Source organism: Polypterus senegalus, chromosome 10 (assembly GCF_016835505.1).
Source record: "Polypterus senegalus isolate Bchr_013 chromosome 10, ASM1683550v1, whole genome shotgun sequence".
Lineage (NCBI taxonomy): Eukaryota > Metazoa > Chordata > Cladistia > Polypteriformes > Polypteridae > Polypterus > Polypterus senegalus.
The window spans coordinates 142,287,523-142,303,365 of record NC_053163.1 but is presented as its reverse complement, the minus strand read 5'-3'; the positions used below and the strand labels follow the sequence as shown (position 1 = coordinate 142,303,365).

Below are 15,843 nucleotides of genomic sequence, written 5' to 3'. Positions count from 1 at the left end.
GATGCACCGCTATGCTGCAGGGAAGTCGCCATCTAACGTCTTGGGGGAGGCAGTGTCCCAAAGAAGCTACCTTTCCCCATCCTTCCATTCTTTGTGCGTCCTGGCCAGATTGAGCAATCACAAAGTCAATATGCACAAAATTCAAGGGGTGTGACAACATTATCAGGTGTTGACCACAAAATTCAACAGGTGGCAGCATTTATAGGTGATGTGTGCAAAATAGGAGTTGACTGTATGGAAATCGTAGGTACGTTTTTAAAACAAAAGGAGAATGCAGGTTGGTAGAAGGAACTGTCAAGAACTCCTGAGCAGCTTTTGTTGGTAACAGTTGAGAAGACTACCTAGAATATGTAATCTTTTACTTATTTTAAATATGTGGATATAAATATATATAATAAATATACAATATTGGAGTATATGTCAAGATGGGAGATAACTGTTTTCAAATATGGTTTAGGCGGTAATGCTTTGGTTATCGTTTATTATGAGAAAAACTGTAAAATCAAAATGTTTTCTAATCTGCATGCGTGTACAGTGGGACAGAGTGAGCTTAACTGTGGTAGTGTATGTTATGATTCAAGTACCACCTCTGAAAAAAAAAGCTAAATTAACATTAACAATGGAATAGTTGTCTCAATTCATTCCTCTACCATCTGAGGGTGCAGAGAAGCCACCATTTGAATGCATTTAAACTAATTTAAAGTTAATGAGCATGTTTATGAGAGGAGTCCAACTCTAAGGTTTTATCAGATTCCAGCAGATTCATGTGAACATGCACATAACTTGTTCAGAATAATGTCACCAATAAACGTGTCTATCTGGTATCTTCCTTTTCATCTAATAGATAATAATAGGTAGGGTGACTGCCACAGTTATTGTGAGTTTCACATATGTCAGTGAGAACCACACCTATTTGTGAATGCATGCATTGCAAGAAGAATAAGTTTTATTTTGTATGCCTGTTCAAGGAAATTGAGGTAAGCTGGTTGTCACCAAAAATAATGTTTACCTTGCTAACTGTTTATCTTACTTCATCTGCGAAGCTGCAACACACATCAAGCATGACTTTATGCCAACAGAACCATATAAAAAAGAGGACAGCTAAGAGTTGGGACATTACAGAGAAACAGTGACGCTTACTTTCAGAACCCACAGTCACACTGACCATCAGCCTGTTCATCCAGCATTGTATTTTACCTGGTATGCAACATACAAATCCTTAACAGGTACACTACTCATGTAGCAGCAGGGCAGCAGTACTTATTATTTGGCTGATGCCTTTATCGAAGGTGACCTACCATGTGCAGCCACAAGAGGGCGCCAGAGAGCCATAGACCACAGTCCCAGCAATGCACGACACATTTATTAGAATAAAAGACTTTTATTCTTTTCTCAGGCACCTTCTCACAATCCTCTTGACCAATCACAATAATAATAAACCACCAACTAGCGAGTCAATGATCCAATGGGTGCTCTTATTCTCCCTCCTTCTTCCCCTTCTCTGAGTGTTGCCTGCTGCCTTCTGACTCTGCCGTGCCCTTCTGGGGCAGCGGGCTTTCTTTTATGTCAGACCCGAGAATGCCAATGGCATCATTCCATCCCACCCATGAAACAATTCTGGGTAATAGACAAAGTAGAGTGGAACTCCCCCGACAGCGCCCTCTACTGATCCCAAAGGATCCCTATTGGGCTGCACTTCCAGACTCCATTTCCCTAGCACCGCTGCAGGTGGTGTCCCAACTCACTCCCAATTTCCCTAGCACCCCTGAAGGTGTCCCATAGACCCACTCCATAGCTTAGGCTTCCTCTGGTCCCTTCATTATTTTATACCTGCTGGGCACAATATAATCTTTCCGTCGAGCTGGCCAATGACGTTTCTCTTGGGCCTCCCATCCAGGCACTAATTCATGCTCTTCCCTGGCCAGGATGCCCGTTCGTATGCCACACATGTTTGACATTATTTTTGTTTCTTCCAAATGGAGCACATGCAGGATATGAATCCATGACCTCAGGGTTTGAAGTGCACAGCCTAAGCCACTACACTATGCCACACTGCATGCCATAGTACTCTATGACCACCGGACACCAGGCTATGTGTGTTCTTTGTTGGCTGATCTGCTTGAAATTAATTTGTGCTGATTTGTTAAAGGAGAAGATTTACAGATGGCAAAGAGGCTGACATTAAAATATAACTTAGTTACAATTTAAATGACCATCGGGTAGTGAATTAAATGATGCACAGAGGTATTAAACATTTCCTATACAATAGACTCACACCTGTGGGCTATAATTTACCTATGATTGTCAAATATTTGTTCATTACTGTAGTAGAAATGATTCAGACTGTTCAGCAATGTGCTAGATGAGTGTAGTGCTTACAATTCCATATCCACCAAAGCTTCACATTCATCATCACATTGCCTGCCCAACCATCCCTATCTCAGCTGAAGTGGGCGCAAGACAGGATTCAACCTTGCACACATTTACACATTTGTCTATAGTAATAATATTTCAAAATAAAATTTAGTGTTTGAAAACTTCCGCAATGGCCAGAAGTTTTTATTCTGGTTAATGAAACAGTATAGTCAATTGCTGAAAACAAATCAGTAAACACAAAATTTGTATTGTTTGCCATGTTTTTTGAAGCTAAAGTAATATTTATTAGTTGATTAGTATAACAATGTTCCTAAAGTACATATGACACATATTTGAATGGTACGGGGGTGAAATGGCTGCCATCTCCAGTTATGAGTAATTTCTGCACTTACAGTCATTCTGGACTAATTCTGATTTAACACACAGGCATGAACAATAGGTAAGCCTTATCATTTATGTGTGGTAATGTGAAAAGAACCAAACAAATAGTGTTTTATAACATTATAATAATCTTAAATTGACAAGTTCAGGATTCAGGAGGAACAGTGTGGTATTCATCCTGGTCGCGGAACAGTGGACCAGTTCTACACCCTTGGCAGGGTCCTGGAGGGTGCATGGGAGTTTGCCCAACCAGTCTACATGTGCTTTGTGGACTTGGAAAAGGAGTTTGACCATGTCCCTTGGGGAATCCTGTGGGGGATGTTCTGGGAGTATGGAGTACCAGACCCCCTGATAAGGGCTGTTCGGTCCCTGTACAACCGGTGTCAGAACTTGGTCCACATTGCCGGCAGTAAATCGAACCCATTTTCGGTGAGAGTTGGAGTTTCTAGGCGCAGCCAGGGCGTTGAGGGTGTCCGGTTTGGTGGGCTCAGGATTGGGTCACTGCTTTTTGCAGATGATGTTGTCCTTTTTTTTTTCATTAGGCCGTGATCTTCAGCTCTCTCTGGATTGGTTCGCAGCTGAGTGTGAAGCAGTTGGGATGGGAATCAGTAGCTCCAAATCTGAGACCATGGTGCTCAGCCAGAAGAGGGTGGAGTGCTCTCTCTGGGTTGGGAGTGAGATCCTGCCCCAAGTGGAGGAGTTCAAGTATCTTGGGGTCTTGTTCACGAGTGAGGGAAGAATGGAGCGGGAGATCAACAGGCGGATCGGTGCGGTGTCTGCAGTGATGCAGGCTTTGCATCGGTCTGTCATGGTGAAAAAGGAGCCGAGCCGTAAGGCAAAGCTCTCAATTTACCATTCAATCTACATTCCTACCATCTCCCTATGGTCATGAGCTGTGGGTAGTAACCGAAAGAACGAGATTGCGAATACAAGCAGCTGAAATGAGTTTCCGCTGCAGGGTGCCTGGGCTTTCCATTAAAGATAGGGTGAGAAGCTCAGTGATCCACGAGGAGCTCAGAGTAGAACCGCTGCTCCTCCGCATCGAGAGGAGTCAGATGTGGTGGCTTGGGCATCTGATCAGGATGCCTCCTGGATGCCTCCCTGGTGAGGTGTTCCGGGCACGTCTAACTGAGAGGAGGCCCCGGGGAAGACCCGGGACACGCTGGAGGGACTATGTCTCTTGGTTGGCCTGGGAACACCTTGGATTCCCCCAGAAGAACTAGAAGAAGTGGCCGGGGAGAGGGAAGTCTGGGCATCTCTGCTCAAGTTGCTGCCCCCGCGACCCAATCTCGGATAAGTGGAAGAGGATGGATGGATGGATGGATGGATGGATGGATAGAAATTGACTAGATTGATTTCACAGAAGTACCCCTAAAGTTGAAACAAATCTAAAAAAGGAGGGCAGATTTGGAAAATTAAAGGACCAGGTGTTTGTGGCATTTTAAGTTTTAATTTATTTGATTTATCCATGAAGTTTTATGCTTCATTAGTGTTATGAACCAGCTATTGGCTTCTTAATACTGTATACTGATGCAATCATGCTGTAAATCTCACAGCAGAAAATATCACAAACCTAACAAAATAATATTCTGACAAACCCAGTTTGAAAGTATATTATTGCAAAAAAGTTTGTGTAAATCAAAATGTCTTGAACTATATTGGTATTCAGTAAATTGAGTTGCAAAGTATGAAGTTTTATTTTTAAGCATTTTTTACAGTTAAAGGAGAGAAAATGTTAGTGAATAAATTTGCTATTGACACATGTAAAAATAAAATCAGGCTGTCCACGATGATCACATCATTCTTTATACATCCCGTGGTGAACCCCCCCAACACCATCACCATAAACACCAGTAATATCAACCTTATTTTTTGTTATATTCAAGCTCTGTATGCTTGTGTTCTAACCTTCTCTCTCTCTAATTCTTTCCTAGGGCACGAAGCAGAAGCGGAAGCAGAAGCAGACAATGGCCAACAGTGAGATAGACCACGTTGTCAAAGAACTCCAGGCCTTCGATATCCAGATCCAGAAACTTCTGTCCAGACGGAGGCACCTGAGGGATATGAAAGCGTGTCTACTGGAAAAATCCTCCCCGACATCTGAATCGTCACAGCAAATCGCGGTTCTGTAACATCGACTGCATGCCGTGCTGCTCACTTTCAAGGCCAAGTGAGTTTTACCCCCACAGCTCATCGACGGAGTGATGACATCAACGATGAGAAACTCGGCCTGTTTTCAGCTATGCAGGCGAGGGTTTAAGGCTAGATCACCTCCATCGGCACAGGCAAGCATCTCCACCCAGAATCAGTTCGACACTCTCCGCTCCCCCAGTTTGCCTTCATCATTGGGTGATGTATTTCTGATTGGAGATTCAATTGTACGAGACCTAAACATCTCATGTAATCTTTTAGAAATCTTTTGTCTGTTGTTTTCCTGGTGCTCATGTTTGAGATGTTATGAGAAGAGCGGCGGAAGTCTTCGAGAGGCACAAGAACAGAGCAGTGGGATCCATTGTAATACACACTGGAGTAAACAACGTGAGACACCAACAGTCTGAGATTCTCAAGGCAGAAAGGAGAGGACCCTAGCTGCAAGAATTTTCATCTCGGGTCCCTTACCTCTGGTTAGAAGATCAAACGAGTATTACAGTTGTTGGCTGTCTACCTCAAATACCCATAACGCTCCTACAATTCAGTTCTGCTCTTCCAAGACATTAAATATGGCTTTTTAAATGTTAGAGCATTAACCAACAAGACGTTTTCCATCAACAATCTTTTCAGTGATAGGAAAATAGATTTTATTGCATTAAGTGAAATGTGGCTTAGCTGTGATGGTGCAGCTGTTTTAATCAAATCTGCACCTCCAAATTACAGCTTTGCTCATGTGGATCGCCAAGGTAAGAACGGTGGTGGTTTAGCAAACATTTACTCGAGTCGGTAACAGTGTAAAGATGTCGGCTTTGGTAAAATCAAGTCCTTTGAGTATCTTGCAATTGTTTTTCAGTCTCTAGTATTGTCCGTGTATAGACCACCTAAATACAATACGCCTTTCTTTGAGGAATTCTCAGATTTGGTGTCAATTATAATTACAGACTATGACACATTCCTAATAGTTGGTGAGTTTATTTTTCATGTCGATAATCAGTGTGTCCCGAAAATAAAAGAATTCATGAACCTCCTGGACTCTTTTGATTTGAGCCAGCACGTTAGTCAGCCAACACACAAAGCAGGGTATACGCTGGACCTAGTAATTACTAAAGGACTAAAAGTTGATGTGAAGCAGGTCATTGAGACTGGTTTATCAGACCATCTTCTCCTACTATTTAATATAGATATAATGATAGAAAAAATTTACGAGAAGCATATTGTTAAAAAATACTTTATTAGCAGCTTCATAGTTTTCAAATATTCTAAGCAACCAGTCCATTTCTAGTGCTTACTAAAATAGCAAGGATAATGTAAATAGTAAGGTGGAAAATTTTAATAGTAAGGTGAGAGCTGCTGCTGACATAGTCACACCTGAAAGACAGTTAAGAAATCCTCTAGCACTATTATACCATAGAAAACTCAAAGAGTGTCTGATCTAAAGAGAACATGCCATAGAGCTGAGCGTAAATGGAGAAAAATTAAACTGATTATCCACTATGAGATATTGAAGGCTAAAATAACAGAATACAACAACATAGTCCGTCTTGAGAGGCGGTGTTATTTCTCTTGAATTATAAATAACAATACTAGTAATCCCAGATCACTCAATGGAATGCCTCCAAAAAACTTCCAGTGAAATTTATGAGGCTTTTGCTGTATTTTTTAATCACAAAATTAATGATATTAGAAATAATATAGTACATCTCTCCAATACTGATCCTCTTAAACCCCAGTACTCCATTTTAAACAAATTAAATTCTTTCACCAAGATAGATTTACCTGATTTATATAAAATAATTTCTCAACTGAGACCCTCCACCTGTATCCTTGACCCAATACCAACAAGTTTTTCAAAGAAGTATCGGGTGTGCTAATTGATAGTATTCTTGACATAGTAAACTTGTCATTAGATATGGGGGTCTTCCCAGACTGTCTTAAGACTTCTGTAGTTAAACCCCCGCTGAATAAATATAATCTCAACTACTCTGCGTTTGAAAATTTTAGACCCATTTCTAACCTGCCTTTCTCAAGTAAAATCCTAGAAAAGGCAGTCATTATGCAGCTAAACGACAACCTCAATAAACACGCTATTCTTGATAAGTTTCAGAACAAATGTCAGTACAGAAACTGCACTCATTAAAGTAGTGAAATGACTTGCGGGTAAATACAGACAGAGGCCATTTACCTGTTCTCATCCTCTTAGATCTGAGTGCCACATTTGATGCCATTGACTTTTATATTTTTAGAAATCACCTTAGTTAATTGGTGGGCCTCTCTGGCAGGGTCTTAAATTGGTTTGAGTCCTACCTGGCAGGTAGAAAATTCTTTGTTAGTTGTGGTAATTACACTTCAAAGACACATGATATTCTATATGGTGCTCCACAAGGATCTATCCTGGGTTCTCTGCTCTTTTCGATTTACAGTACATGCTTCCGTTAGGTCAGATTATCTCAGGGCATAACGTGAGCTACCACAGCTATGCTGATGATACACAATTGTATTTATCAATAGAGCCTGATGATCCCGACTCTCTTGATTTACTAACAAAATGTCTTACTTGTGTTTCTGTGTGGATAAGTAGTAATTTTCTCAAACTAAATTAGCAGAAAACAGAAATTTAAGTGATTGGCAAAAATGAATATAATGAGAGTATTAGAAATAAATGTGATCCATTAAGATTAAACATCAACATGGAGGTAAAGAATTTAGGGGTAGCTCTAACCTGAATTTTAAATCACATATTAATTAGATTTTTAGGGCACCAGCAATTATCACAGCAGCACCGGGTGCAAGGCATGATCAGCATTCTGGTCCAAGGAAAGGGCACAACCACTTAGCCAAGCATTAAAGATTGTGTGTGTTGTGCACAATCCAGTAACAGAAATCTATAACTAAAGTATCTCTAATATGATGGTGCTGAGATGGTGCTTTTTTTCACTTAAGAAATACAATAATCCCTCGCTATATCGCGCTTCGACTTTCGCGGCTTCACTCTTATCGCGGATTTTAAATGTAAGTGTATCTAAATATATATCACAGATTTTTCCCTGGTTCGTGGATTTCTGCAGACAATGGGTCTTTGAATTTATGGTACATGCTTCCTCAGTTTGTTTGCCCAGTTGATTTCATACAAAGGACGCTATTGGCGGATGGCTTAGAAGCTACCCAATCAGAGCATGTATTACATATTAACTAAAACTCCTCAATGATATAAGATATGCTTCCCGTGCGGTGCTTGATTGTTTGCTTTTCTCTCTCTCTGACATTCTCTGCGCCTGACGGAGGGGGTGTGAGCAGAGGGGCTGTTTGCACAGAGGCTGTTTGCTTAGAAGATACGGACACTCCTCTAAAAAATGCCGCTTATCGCTGTGCTTTGACATACTTAAAAGCCCAAAAGCACATATTGATTTATTGATTGTTTGCATTTCTGTTGCGCGCTCTCTCTCTTTGACATTCTCTGCTCCTGACACACATTCTTTGAAGAGGGAAGATATGTTTGCATTCTTTTAATTGTGAGAAAGAACTGTCATCTCTGTCTTGTTATGCAGCACAGTTTAAACTTTTGACTAAAGGGTGTTATTTCATTTCTAGAGGGCTCTAATAATGCTAACAGTGTGGGAGAGTTTATAAGGACTTAAAATATATTAAAATAACCATACAAACATATGGTTTCTACTTCGCGGATTTTCATCTATCGCTGGGGGTTCTGGAACACAACCCCCGCGATCGAGGAGGGATTACTGTAGAGCAAAAATTAGACGTCACATAACATTGCAAGATGCTGAGAAATTAGTTCACACTTTTGTTTTCAGTCAGCTAGATTACTGTAATGCACTCCTCTCAGGACCACCCAAAAAAGACATCAATCTATTGCAAGTGCAGAATGAAGCTGCTAGAATCTTAACTAGGAAAAGAAAATCTGAGCACATCTCTCCAGTTCTGATGGCACTACATTGGTTACCTGTGTCATGTAGAATTGACTTTAAAATCCTGCATATGGTTTACAAAGCCTTAAACAATCTCACTCCATCCTATATTTCAGAATGTCTTTCACCTTACACTCCAAATCATAACCTTAGATCTTCAAATGAGTGTCAGCTTAGAATTCCAAGAACTAAATTTAAAAGAAGTGGTGAGGCGACCTTCTGCTGTTATGCACCTAAAATCTGGAATAGCTGACCGATAGAAATTCACCAGGCTAGTACGGTGGAGCACTTTAAAAAAACTGCTAAAAACACATTAATTTAACATGGCTTTCTCATAGCTTCTTTTTAGTTTAATCCTGATAGTCTGTATATGCTGTGGAACGAGCCCCAGACACAGACAGACGGACATTTTGTCATTTTGTCACCCAACACACATATTTATTAATCACTGCTATTTACAAGTTTGTGAACAACCTAGTGCCTTGGCACCCATCCCCCAAAGTCCAGGCCTCTCTCTCCAGTGCCTCTCTTCTTCAGGCCGCCTCCACTCCTCTCCAGTAAGACTCTTGTCCACTTCTGCCCGACTCCAGTCCTCGAATGAAGGGACGCGGCCCCTTTTATACATGCCCAGATGGGCTCCAGGTGCTTCCCGACACTCCTTCGCCGACACTCCCCTGTGTGGCGGAAGTGCCGGCTGCGCACTCGAAAGCACTCCGGGTGTCCTCGGTCTTCTTCCCCCCAGCACTTCTGGGTGTGGTGGAAGTGCTGAGGTCCACGGCTCTCCAGGCACTGGGGCGCCCCCTGGCGGTGACCATGGGCCCCTACAGGGTTGAGCTTCCAAGCCCTGCACCTGTGGTCCCCAACGCAACCAGGGCAGTCTCCCCCTCGTGATCTGTAGGGGGCGCATGCCCTCCTCCGGTCCTCTTGGGCGTCCCAGCTGGGTACCACCCCCAGCCGCATGCCACAATGCATTTAATTATCATCATTCATGGTGGCTCCAAAATCCGTACTAACACCTACTTTCTCTGCTGTTCTTTTAATGGATGATCTGCGCTGCCACCACCTAATCAAAGCACCGTAATGTCCTTGCATTGATGGATTAAAGGCCAGACGTCCACATGACCACGATCATCAAATTCTTCTGTGTGCAGCAGGAATAAAATGAGGACTGATTGAGGTCATTTATGTCAGGTAGAATGCCTAGAAAGGGCTGGGCGGTCTCATGGCCTCGAACCCCTGCAGATTTTATTTTTTTTTCTCTTGCCGTCTGGAGTTTTTTTTTGTTTTTTTCTTTCCTCCCTGAAACATCAGTCCTTACTTTTATTCTATGTTAATTAGTATTGCCTAATTTTATTTTATCCATTTTGTCTTTTTTCTCTTTCTTCATCCTGTAAAGCACTTTGAACTACATCATCTGTATGAAAATGTGCTATAGAAATAAATATTGTTGTTGTGTTGAACATGCACACTACACACTGGAAATTGCTGCGCACAAGATTGAAATTCTCCCCGTGTCTGCGTGGGTTTCCTCCGGGCACTCCGGTTTCCTCCCACAATCCAAAGACATGCAGGTTAGGTGGATTGGCGATTCTAAATTGGCCCTCGTGTGTGCTTGGTGTGTGGGTGTGTTTGTGTGTGTCCTGTGGTGGGTTGGCACCCTGCCCAGGATTGGTTCCTGCCTTGTGCCCTGTGTTGGCTGGGATTGGCTCCAGTAGACTCCCGTGACCCTGTATTCGGATTCAGCGGGTTGGAAAATGGATGGATGGAAGATTGAAATGTAGGGTGCTGAATCATATTATAAATAGTAATTATAAATAGAAGACAGAGAACTACAAAATACAGAGTTGGGCATTATGAGCAAATCAAGATAGAGTGTTCTGCATATTATTTTAATACTTAAAAAAAATAATAATTATTATACATTTAATGTATGTAGCAGCACACATCAACAATAAGTAATCTCAAGGTACTGCACAATAAAATACTTCATAAATAAAACAAAAATAGAGAAATTTGTTGGTACTCTTACAGCTCACTGAAAAAGTGCTGAAGCCCTCCTGAAAAGTGATCAAATTAAAAGCAATTGTCCCCTGTATCGCTGCGTGCCTTTGATGTGTTATTAAGTAAGGCAAGTCAAGTGTGAAAAGAAATCAGGTATTTCTTGTTCTACAAAGATATTCTAAAATGGCCGGGACACGTTTGTAAGTACCCCTAGAAAACAGCGTAAATAATTGGATTTGAATGATTTTTCAAACAAGTTGTGTTCTTTAATTAGTAGCACATGTCTCCAAAGGTTCAATCAGCCTATTTAAATAGAGAAACTTAGTCACTCTGCTGTCTGGTATAATCATGTGCCCCACACTGGACATGGACCAGGAAAAGCAAAGCAGAGAGTTGTCTGAGGTGATCAAAATGAATATTATAGACAAGCATGCTAAAGGTAAAGGCAATAAGACCATCTCCAAGAAAGTTCCTTTGACAACACTTGCAAATATTATTAAGAAGTTTAAGGTCCATGGAACTGTAGTCATCCTCCCTGGATGTAGCCACAAGAGGAAAACCAATCCCAGAATGAACAGAAAGACAGTGAAAATGGAAGCCAAAAAGCCAAGAACAAATTCCAAAGAGATACAAGCTGAACTACAAGGTCAAGCTCCATCAGTGTCTGATCGCACCATCCATGGCTTTATGAGTGACAGTGGGCTCGATGAAGGAAGATGTAGGAGGAATGCACTGATGAAGGGCAATATATAAAAAAAAAACAGACTAGAATATGCAAAAACCATTTTGACAAGCCACAGCACTTCTGGGAGAATGTCATTTGGAGAAATGAAACAAAAGTGGACTTTTTTTGGCAAGTCACATCAGCTCCATGTTGACAGACGAAAAAAATAAAGCTTTTAAAGAAAAGAACACCATAACTATTGTGAAACATGGAGAAGGGTCAGTTATGTTTTGGGGTTGCCTTGAGTCTGTGCAGGGAACAATGAAATCATAAGATATCAAGACATTCTGGAGTGAAACGTACTACCGAGTGTCAGAAAGTTCTGTCTCAGTCACAGGACATGGATCTTCCAACAGGACAAGGAGCCAAAACACACAGCTAAAAGCACCCAAGAATGACTAAGACCAGAACATTGGACTATTCTGAAATGGCCTTCTATGAACTGAAACATGCTGTCTGAAGAAAGACCCTTTCAAACCTGGAGAAGTTTGCTCAGGAAGAGTTGGCCAAACTACCTGTGGAGAGGTGCAGAAGTCTCATGGAGAGCTTCAGGAATTGCTTGTTGGCAGTGATAACCTCAAAAGGTTGTGCAATAAAACATTGTGTTAAGGGTCTCATCATTTTTGTCCATGCCATATTCATTTACGTTATTATTTGAAATTTCTGTTGAATCAAATGTCTAAACAAAAGTCTACTTTTTGTTAAATTTGAAGTAAACAATCATGGCTGTGAATTACTTTGATCAGTTTTAAATTATTTCAGAGACAATTTTGGGTCCTTCTTTTTTCATAGAGGGGTACCAAGAAATTTGTTCACGTCTATGTATGCTTTGATGGAACAGTAAAACAGATTAAAAGTAATTCCTAAGACTTACAATAAATACCCTGTTGTCCAGGAGTAGATATTGATTACTGTGAATTTAAAAATACAGTGAAAAAATGAATCTTTACATTTCTTTCACTCCATCTCATTCATCAGCTGTAATCTGAATATTCATATAAAACAATAGGCATTATGACGTACTTTAAATGTATATTGACATTGCAAATCACGTATTAATTATTAGGAGTTTCAGTAACTTGACACCACGAAAGATAAAATATTAAGCTGATATTTTAAAAAAAGGACATGTCAATTGCAACAATATTACAAAATAAATGTTCTCTATGAGAAACATTCCACAATTAAAACATTCATTTATTCACTAAACTTGCTTATTCTGAGCAGAGTAACAGGGTAGCCGGACCCTATCCCAGAAAGCATTCGGCACAAGGCAGAAACAATCCATGTACAAGGCACCAGCCCATCACAGAGTGAACTCTCACAAACACACTTGGGCCATTTTAGGTTTGCCAATCTATCCAACCTTTTTGTCTTTGGATTATAAGAGGAAACCCACAAAGACTTGGGGAACAAGCTAACTCTGCCTGGGACGTGAACCCCATCCTTATATTTGTGAGTCCGAAGTGACACCATGCCTGCCCACAATAAAAACAAATAAATCTAAAATGGAAACACACACAGGTAATTGACAAACTAAAGACTTAAATAAATTAAGGTTAAATATTCTATAGAAAGTAGGTGCTTCTACACAAATATAATTAACCATTTAACATCGCACCAATCTTAAGGTCATGTATTCATTGCTGGGCAGACCCAGATTCTCATTATGTTACCTACCTAGATGGGCTCAGTTTTTTGTTATATTTATCAGATTCTTATATAATGAAGACTGCTGTTGCAAGTAATATTTTCATAAGGAACCTTAGCTAAGGCAATGTCGGCATGTAAATTGTTGCTAAAGATAAATTCAAATCAGCCAGGAACAAATTAGTGGAGTGACTAAGGAATGCTGCACCTAATCCCCTCGGCCGGCCTCCTAAATCTCTCACACCCCCAATATTTTATAGAAAGCATTTCCAGGAAACATTGTAAAGGTACAGACTGCAAAATTAATGATCAAGGAGCCATACATAGATCATTGGGTTTAGAACATAACATTCATTAGAATAAAATCTTAGGTTAATCTATAATAAAAAATAAAGCCAGAAAGTGACAACATTGGCACACACTATACAGAAAACATTTCATTAACTCAAGCTGGAATCGTATGCTACCGCATTGCAACAACATATTTTCTAACAAGACGGTATCCATGCACCAACAAAATCTGAACAATGTTTTCTTACCGGTGTTTTTTTGCCCCTGTGTTATTGACACATAATTATCATATTATCCTACAACACTATACTTAAAAAGTAAAAATGAGTAGGAATGAAATTCAATCCATAACACCAGAAGAAAAAAGCAATTTAGTTCCTTTGCCTGCCCGTGCTTTTTTAAACAACATAAACTATGTGAATGTATCAGGTTCTTTTCTTACCTGATGTGCTTCTGACCAGTAAGATAAACATTAAGAGCCAACACCATTTCAGCCAACACTGTTTCCACCGACATGACACCCAGCCCATCTTGGTGTTAGGGTGCTACTCTCTGTCGTATACTGTTTTGTGGAAGCTCCTCAGTCTTTGTAGATGATCCTTTAATGTGACAATATACCTTCCGCAGTAATATCTACCACACCTCTCTTTTCTTTTCTGTTTGCTCAAAAAAATAGCAGCATAAACGGGGTGACAAGTGAAAAAAAGAATTTCAGTCATCTCCTAGCTAAATAACTTTAATAGCTAAGAATGCTGCCAGTACAGTAAAGACAATAATGTCAGATAAGAATTAATGACAAATCCTTGTAATTTGCATTGTTCTAAAGACTGCACCTATATTTTGAGTTTCTTCATATGATGGTAACAGGAGAGACTAACATATTCAGCCTCAGGATCTTCTGTAACTACTCTGATTCCCATGTAGCTGTGAAGTCATACAGTATATTGTAGTCTAATTCAGATGTGAAAGGAATGTGCTGAGCCTAATGGCTTGGCATACACAGAATACTTTCAGAAATGCTGTATGTGTAGAACGCTTCTTTGGCCAATCCTGCTCATATCTTTCTATAGTGTCACCCCTGCTTACCAATACCAAGCATTGGCTATCACTCCATTGAATAGCTAGCTCAGCCACCAACAAGTGAAAAGCATGATAGCCTTTTTATTGTGCCAAAGCCCTGCAGCACTTCCCTTCAGCAATTCTCCTTCATTGTTTAGTGGCCTCTCTCTGCCATCCAATGCCTGCAATCTGTCTCAGAATTCACATCTCAGCTGAACACATGCCTCTTATCTACTGCCGTAATGGAAGTGATGTTCTTATATCCAATATATCACAACTTCTTTCCACTCTTGTATTATCTTTGTTTTGTTTTTTTACATATTCTACTCTTTTGTAAATTGTATCTTTAATTTTTTGAATATTATGGGACGTGTGGTGATGCAGTGCTTAGGCCCCCACATCTGAAGATGAAAAATGTAATTCTTAGGTGGTCTTTACAGTTGCAACTGCTCTGTTCTTTGTTAGCTATTACAAATTAGACATATTAAGTGAGAAAGCTGTGCAAAAAAAAAATGAGTCAAAGAAATACAAACTTTCTAATGTTTTAACAAAACCAAATCAAACAACTAAATACTGCAAACATACAAATGCCAATTATTTAAGCAAGGAGTTCTATTAAAAGCAGGAATAAATTACTGATTATTAAATTGGCTGCAATGAAAAGCTCTGAGCCACATGGGTCCTAGATGGAGCTTAGAATGATTGTTTACAGCACATAATTTAAATTCAGTCTAAATGCCAGTCGGTATGGCAAGGGGGTTTCGGTGTCGCAACAATCACAAATTTCAACTTGTCCAATAATGAAGTCCAGGACCCCAAATGTTGTCATCAAACAAAACATATTGGTTTTGCTAGAAATCAAGGATTATCTTCATTACTTATTACAGGGGCATGAATTGTAAAGGGCCAAAGTGTTGAGACAGTACAAAAATACCTTTATAAAAAAATAAGAAAAATTAATATTTAATTCTGATGTGTCTTAAGCACTCAACAACATTTTTGTTCTGATTTGTTTTGAAGTATGAGAGATGAATCAGTTTATTTAACACTGATATAGACATATAAGAAAGGCAGTACATAAATGATAGATCTAAAATACACTATATATAATAGTAATTACAGTTCCTTTGGGCTTAATTCAATATTTTGTTGATATATATAATAGTAAATGCAATGTTGACAGCAAACAGGCAAATGTATACAAATATTAACGTGTAATTATAATTTATTTGATGAACTAAAAAATGTAAGAGTAAGTCTGGGCACCCTTTCAGTTGTAAGGTCTCA

General features: G+C 39.9%; 1 protein-coding gene across 1 annotated transcript in view; it reads right to left on the bottom strand.

Moving 5' to 3' along the window:
* LOC120537747 (probable GPI-anchored adhesin-like protein PGA55) overlaps positions 1-14,078 on the bottom strand; it is a 60,633-nt gene extending 46,555 nt beyond the window's left edge. The window contains exon 1 of the mRNA XM_039766915.1: positions 13,940-14,078. Within this exon, the coding sequence (XP_039622849.1) occupies positions 13,940-14,027 (88 nt within the window). The 5' untranslated portion in view covers positions 14,028-14,078. The remainder of the gene's footprint in view (positions 1-13,939) is intronic.
* Between the last annotated feature and the right edge of the window lie 1,765 nt (positions 14,079-15,843).